General features: G+C 45.1%; 2 protein-coding genes across 2 annotated transcripts; both read right to left on the bottom strand.

Moving 5' to 3' along the window:
- Window positions 1-335: 335 nt before the first annotated feature.
- On the bottom strand, window positions 336-2,337 carry LOC105556771. Its single transcript, XM_012003885.1, has 2 exons — window positions 934-2,337; window positions 336-878 (listed from the first exon to the last, which is right to left on the bottom strand). Exons 1-2 carry the CDS (start codon window positions 2,335-2,337, stop codon window positions 336-338), a joined length of 1,947 nt encoding a protein of 648 aa, XP_011859275.1.
- Window positions 2,338-2,417: 80 nt separating this feature from the next.
- Window positions 2,418-3,623, bottom strand: LOC105556770. Its single transcript, XM_012003884.1, has one exon. The coding sequence runs from the start codon at window positions 3,621-3,623 to the stop codon at window positions 2,418-2,420; it is 1,206 nt and encodes a 401-aa protein (XP_011859274.1).
- Window positions 3,624-6,945: the final 3,322 nt, after the last annotated feature.

The raw sequence follows: 6,945 nt of genomic DNA, 5'->3' as shown, positions 1-6,945 counted from the left end.
GATGATTTCGCCGATTAGCTACAAAGGGTTTCCATCGTGACACGTTGCCGCGTATCCACCACAGCGCGACCTGGGAATCCGTCCAAGCTCGCACGTCTTCGATAGGTATATTTAGGTTGCGTTGAACATTGGCGATTAAATTGGCAAGCAGCCCTGCACCGCACAGCTCCAATCGGGGTATGGACATCGGTTTCAGCGGTGCAACTCTCGACCTGGAACATAATAGTTTGACCGAAAGTGCTCCCAATTCGTTCCTTGCTTGAACGTACAGGCACGCTCCATATGCCTTCTCTGAAGCGTCACAAAATCCCAGCAAGCTTACTCCACCGGCACTCTCATACGGAATAACTCTTCTTGGAACTGTCAGGTACTCGGTAGCATTCATGTCCTTTCGGAACTGTTCCTATTTTTCTACGAACGAGGCTGGGAGCTGCTCGTCCCACTTCGAGACATTCGATCCGCCATGTCTCCTGCATGATAAGTTTCGCAGTAGTTAATACAGGCCCTATGAGGCCCAGAGGATCAAATAGCTTGGCAATTTCTGACAACATTTCTCGTTTGGTCCGGGCGGCCTTCATGCCATGGACTACAAATTGGAATTGATCTTCGTGTGGGTTCCACTCAATCCCAAGAGTTTTGGTGGTGTTGCTGTTTCCTATACAGAGATGGGAATTGACCTCCCTCAGATTCGGCGGGACCCGCTCCAGCGCCTCAGCACGATTTGAGCACCACTTGTGCGTCTCGAATCCTCCGGTCAGCAGTATCTTAGAAATTTGCTCCTGCAACAGCGCCGCATCCTCGATATTCCTCGCACCGGTCAATACGTCGTCCACATACGTCTGCTCCATTAATGCACGCGATGCCATCGGAAAGTTGTGCTGTGCCCCCAAAGCCAATTCGTATATACCTAGTCGCTAAATAAGTGGAACTAACCTGCCCATAGGTAACCGTATTTAAACGAAAAGCCTGAACGGGTTCGTCTACATCGAATCTCCAGAGTATACGCTGATAATCTCGGTCGTCTTGGTGCACGAGCACCTGCCGGTACATTTTTCGAATGTACCCGGTCAAGGCGACGTTGTAAAATCGGAATCGAACGATAATTTCAAGTAAACTACCTTGGATTACTGGCCCCGCACGGAGAATATCATTAAGTGACTTTCCTGAGCTAGTTTTACTAGACGCATCGAATACCGCGCGGAGTTTTGTACTCGTACTCGCTTCTTTAATTACGCCGTGGTGGGGTAAGTAAGTTACCCGGCAAGCCGGTGCTTGCTGTGTATCGACTACTGGCGACATGTGTCCCATATCTAAATAATCTCGCATAAACTCAACGTATCTGGTACGCAATGTTTCGTCGTTCTTGAAACGCCGCTCCAGTTGCATCAATCGCCTCCTTGCAACCTCCCTGGACTCGCCTAACGCCGCTGGATCCTCGTTGAACGGGAGGCGCACTATAAATCGACCATCCTCGGAGCGCGTAGTCGTTTCCTTGAAAAACTCGTCACTCTCGCAGACTTCCTCCGATCGAGGTGTGATCCCGTTTGTTCCTGAGCTCTCAAGCTCCCAGAACTTTCGTATACTCTGGTCAAATGTCTTGCAATGTTCCAACGAGCACGTCAAAGTCGCAACCGCATCTTGCCTACCTATCAATAACGCCGTAGGTGCGCACGCAAAAGATCCCGCAACTATCCAACCGAATTTTGTGTTCTGTAGCACTGGAAGATTCGCTCCCAGCTCGAGTCTTTCCGCTTCTAGCCAGGCGAAAAAGAATTCTGCCCCGATTAACATGTCAATCGGACCCCGTTTGAAAAATTCTGGATCAGCTAGCATTACATTAGATGGAATAGGCAACGTGTCTCGATTCATTTCCACAGAAGGCAAATGTTTAGTGATCCTCGGTACTACAAACCCACGAACCACTGCGCTCGCATCGGAACATCTCGATCGAATTACAACCTCGCAACACTGATTTACAATGCTTTCGTTCCCGTTAATTCCCGTGACCATCTCAAAAGCCTTATCGCGCCTTACCCCTAACCTATTGCAAGCCGCCTGAGTAATAAAGTGCGCCTCGCTAGCGCTATCTAAAAGGATACGTAGTGGCACGATGTCTCCGTTAGGATGCGTTGCGTTAACCAGTGCTGTTGCCATGAGCACTAGCTTCCTCGTTGGATCTCTCGCCACGTGATGAGTGCCTATGCTGCTGCTCGTCTTGTCGCTCGCGGCTGAAGCCGTCTGCTCGACCTTGCCGCCTTCTTCTGGAGCCCTTCCGTCGGCCGCCGGGCGATGGCACAATGTATTGTGCCTCTCCGAACATTCACGACACGATCCCATCTTGCATGCCTGCGCAAAGTGCCTGTGACGTAAACAATTCATGCAAAGTTTCAGCCGACGGACTTCCTTCACTCGATCGTCTATTGACAAAGCCAAAAATTTTTCACATCGATATAATAGATGGTCTCCATGGCACAGATAACATTTCCCAGCTTCGGCGATGCTAGCCAACGCCGTGTGTTTCTCGCGAACTCCAATCTTCGTTTTTTGTTTGTCGGGTTCGGCCTTGCGCACCCCCTCCTTGTTTCGTGCTTCATTCTTTCTAATGTTTGACGTCTTCTTTCCAGAAACTCATTGAAAGTTATTAGAGTCGCATCCGTCGCGGTTGGACTCTGCTCCCATGCTCGTAGCGTAGTCGCATCCAGCTTCGCCTCCATCATATGAATCACGAGCTCGTTCCAGGAATCCGTCGGCAGGTTCAAGGATTTGAGCACCCGCAAGTGCTTCGAAGTGTAATCCAGCAAACTTCGAATTGCGGCAGCTGATTCCTTTTCTACCCTCGGCATCGTAAAAAGGCACTGGATATGCTTCTTTTTTATGGCTCTTGGATCGTCGAATCTTCGCTTCAGTAACTCCCACGCGATCACATAATTCGCGTCGGTTAGTTCGATTGCCTCAATTATCTTGGCCGCTGTGCCACTTAATGACGTAACCAAATACTGGAACTTTTGAATGTTCGGGATACTTTCATTCGCATGAATCATTGACTGGAATGTCTCGGAAAATCGCTTCCAATCCTCCACTCGGCCATCGAACGTTGGAAGCCTCACCACCGGCAGCTTCACCCTCGACTCTTGATTAGTCGCGCCACTTCCGCTTGCGATACTGCGGATTAGCTGCGTCTGTTGCTCGAACAACCTTTCGATTGCGTCACCATTGTTCGTCGTTACCCCGTCGCCTCGCTGACTCATCTGCCGTATGATCTCGCCCTGCTGCAACAGCATACTCGACAGCATTTCGTCACTCGTTGTCGAACGCGACTCACCTTGTTGTGCTGGCAACGCATTTAACCGTCGCTTCATCTTGATTTTCAACTCGAGATACCTTTCTTCGAATACTGTCTCCTCAAAGGCCTCCGCGTCAGTGGGCTCTCCCTCCGCGGTATCATTGATTTTGTCTTGCACATTTTCGAACTCGCATTGTATCTCCTCTAACCTAGAAAGGTAGGTTTCTATCTCTTCTCTGCTCACGTTGTCTTCCGGCACTTGCTCGGCCTTTGACTTGAGCCTCGTCATCCTCGCCTTGATGGCTGCTCGTCGCCTGCGAAGATTCGCGATGTCCGCCATAACCCTTCTCGAACGGTCTTCTAGAGTAATCTTGCTTCCTTCGACCGTAATCGTTCGTACATTATGGACTGTATTTCACCTCGATTGACCTTGTCGATCTCAATCCGGCTCGATTGGACCAATGGTGAGGTCACTTGAAAAACCAACTCGATACTGGTAAATTGTAACGTCCCTTTATTACTATCTGCTTGTACATGAATGCAGACACGGATATACGGAAAACTTTTCTCTCTCTCTAAAGCGCTTTCTCGCACTATCGGCAGGGCCAGTAACTACTACTAGAACACGAAGGACAACGCTTACCGACTGCCCCCCACAATCAAGAAATCCTACGACAAACATATACCCAATAAATCCATCTTATGATGAAATTGAAGAATGCTCAGAAGATGAAGAGTCAAGAGAAAGAAATGCAAATCCTAAACCTTTACTAGCCTCTCCAAGAAGAGGAATGATGATAGAAGAACCAGAACCAATAGTTTCAGGAATTCAAATGCGTAGTTTAGAAAATTCAGAGGGAGAAAGCGTACCATTTACTAGAAAAGAATTAAATGAACCACTATTTTATGAACATACATTTCAAGCTGAAATACACAATATTCCACTACATCAACAAGAAAACTAATGAAACAGAATCTTTACTTATAACACAATTAACTGAAACCGAAAATGACATTCAGAACATTCAACTCGAGACAGAAATTTTACTCTCAGAAAATTTAAACAATAATAATAATGATGACATTGCTAATACCTCTAATTTACAAATAATAATACCACCTAATCTTTTACAGATAATAAATAATTTAGCAGGAAATTATGACTATGATGAAATTTGTCAAGAGAAAAATTCAGGTACAGATATTCGTGAAGTTTTGACAGATGAAACAAGAGGAAATAATTCTAATCCAGAAGGTGATCAAGACAGCCTGAGCTCCGATGAAGACTCGAACGAAGAAGATGAAGAAGCTAATTTTGAAGAAGAAGAAGATGATGACAGTGACAAAGACATTGACGAAACATATAACGAACTTGACTCAGACGATCTAATTAACGAAACAGAAAAACAGATGGAAACACGCGGACAGAAATCTAGTATCCATAAACAGTCGCGATCAAATTTTTATGAGAAAAGAAAATTATTAATACCTTTTAACAAAGGACGGGAAACCTTGTGATGAGGGATCTAAACAACTTCAAAAACGAAACTTAATACCTAAAATTAAAGAAAATCAAGTAAGAAACTTTAAAGTAATTAAAAAGGAGAATAAATTTCATTTAATTTTTATTTGCAAGGATGATATTCAAGACAAAATAACCTCAGAAATATTATTAGTATTTGGAACTAAATTACGTAAAATAATAAAGGAAAATTCAATTAAAGTATTAAATGTTGCTAAATCAAAGGAAATAGATAATATCTCATGGGAAGAAATTTTTAAACAAATTCAACAATCAATACTGGAAACATCAACCAAATTAATAATATGTCATGGAGTGGTAAAAATCCCAGAAATCGAGAGTCAGAAAGACATAATTGAAGAGGCTCATTCTTCCAAAATTGGAGGTCATAAAGGAATAACTAAAACTTATAATCGAATTCGACAAAATTTTTACTGGGATAATATTAAATCTGTTGAATATACAATTTCCGTATTTTATATGTTCGCGGTTATATTGTCTATTATATGTGTGTTATGTTCACGGTCCAATCACCTTAGAGCGCTCGAAGCGCTATCACATTCACTATCTAGTTATTTTTATACTCATCGCCTACGGCTACTGTGGCTCCGCGCCCTTTTTCACTCACTACGTATCTAACCTTTGTCTCGTAACGTACAATAAATCTATCCTGCCGTGCGTACTTCAGTGTATTCTTCAATACGCCCTGCTAACAGGTTATGGGCCCAGCTATACGCTGTCACGCGTTTTCTACCTTCGCCAAGCGCGACTCAGAAAGAGGCGGCTCACGCTAACGATACGCGGCCGTCGCCGTTCCGGGCCGATCCCCGGAACGGGCGCTCAAACGGCCAAGTTGGGCGCCAGACGCGCTCGCGGGCGGCGTCAATTACTTGCCGCGAAATACTCCAGCTCCCCGGGTGGAAACGGCGCCGATCCGCTTGGTGAACGCCGCGAGTTAGCCTCCTCGACGCAACAGGGCCGGCTGCTCTCTACCGTCGCCGTCGGTAGAGTGGCGGAGTCCCGTAGTTACGGGCCCGCGGGAACGGGACGGCGGGACGGGGCGCGACACACTCACACTTAGACAAGCACACGAAATTAAACTCGACTCGGGTTAAAAGAGTAACATAGGCTATTTAATGTATCGGATGAAAGAAAAGAACAGAAAAGGCAAGGGGCCTCCGCTGAGGCGAATTCGCGATCCGTCGGTCTCGCCAGCCTCCCCGCGGGAGGCTGCTCACGCTCGCGACACGTGATCCGCGGCCGACACCCGGCGTGCCGGTCCGCAGCGAAAGAATTCCCCGGTGCGGGCCAAACGGCGCCAGTGATGCCAGCGGGGACGCGTTTTCTTACGCATGCGTGGGAAAGCAGTGCCGTATGTGACCGGGTAACCTTGGTAACAGACCAATGTTTTGGCGGGCTCGAAGGCTAGTGCTAGGTTAGGCTAAGGCTGATGCCGGGGTAAGTACAATTTAATATATTTATTATATTTAGTATTAATAAATTAAATATGGATTCTCAAATAGGAGCCAGTAAGAAAGCAAGATATTTTAAACAATGTTGGCTAGATGATGATATGTTTAAAGGATGGTTGGCTCCACATCCTATAGATAATAAAGCTACATGTAACTTGTGCAATATTAGTATTAGATGCTGCAAAGCGGATTTAAAACGGCATGCACAGACGGCCAAACATATGGCTAAATTAAATGATAAAGACCAAAGCCTCGATTATAAAGAGACAGATATGTCTCATACAGACCTCGTTAAAAGTGCGGAAATAAATATAGCAGCTTTTTTTGCAGAGCACAATATTGCAATTAATATCGTGGATCATTTAATTCCATTATTAAAAAAAGTTTTCAAAGATTCTCAGATTGCACAAGATCTTTCACTGGGTCGTACTAAGTGTAGTAATGTTATTAAAGAAGTTGTAGCAAAACATGAAACCGAAAAACTTGTTAGTAATTTACAATCGCAGCGATTTTCAATTCTACTTGATGAAAGTACTGATATCACGGACACAAAAAATATGTGCATTCTTGTACAATTTTTGTCAAAAAGAAAATTAAAAACACAATTGCTTGATTTAATGCCCTTAGATGCTACGGATTGTTCAGCAAGTAAACTTTTTAAAATTTTT

The sequence above is a fragment of the Vollenhovia emeryi genome, unplaced genomic scaffold, assembly GCF_000949405.1.
Source record: "Vollenhovia emeryi isolate VEMERY1.0 unplaced genomic scaffold, V.emery_V1.0 DF939790.1, whole genome shotgun sequence".
Lineage (NCBI taxonomy): Eukaryota > Metazoa > Arthropoda > Insecta > Hymenoptera > Formicidae > Vollenhovia > Vollenhovia emeryi.
Note: the sequence above shows the minus strand (reverse complement) of the source record. Positions and strands in the feature narration are given on the sequence as shown.

Excerpts from the sequence above, each read along its gene's own strand:
- LOC105556771 (XM_012003885.1), bottom strand. The coding sequence starts at position 2,337 with ATGGGATCGTGTCGTGAATGTTCGGAGAGGCACAATACATTGTGCCAT. Across the intron at positions 879-933 it reads ATACGGTTACCTATGGGCAG|CACAACTTTCCGATGGCATC; the intron begins GTTAGTTCCACT and ends TTGGGGGCACAG.
- LOC105556770 (XM_012003884.1), bottom strand. The coding sequence starts at position 3,623 with ATGGCGGACATCGCGAATCTTCGCAGGCGACGAGCAGCCATCAAGGCG.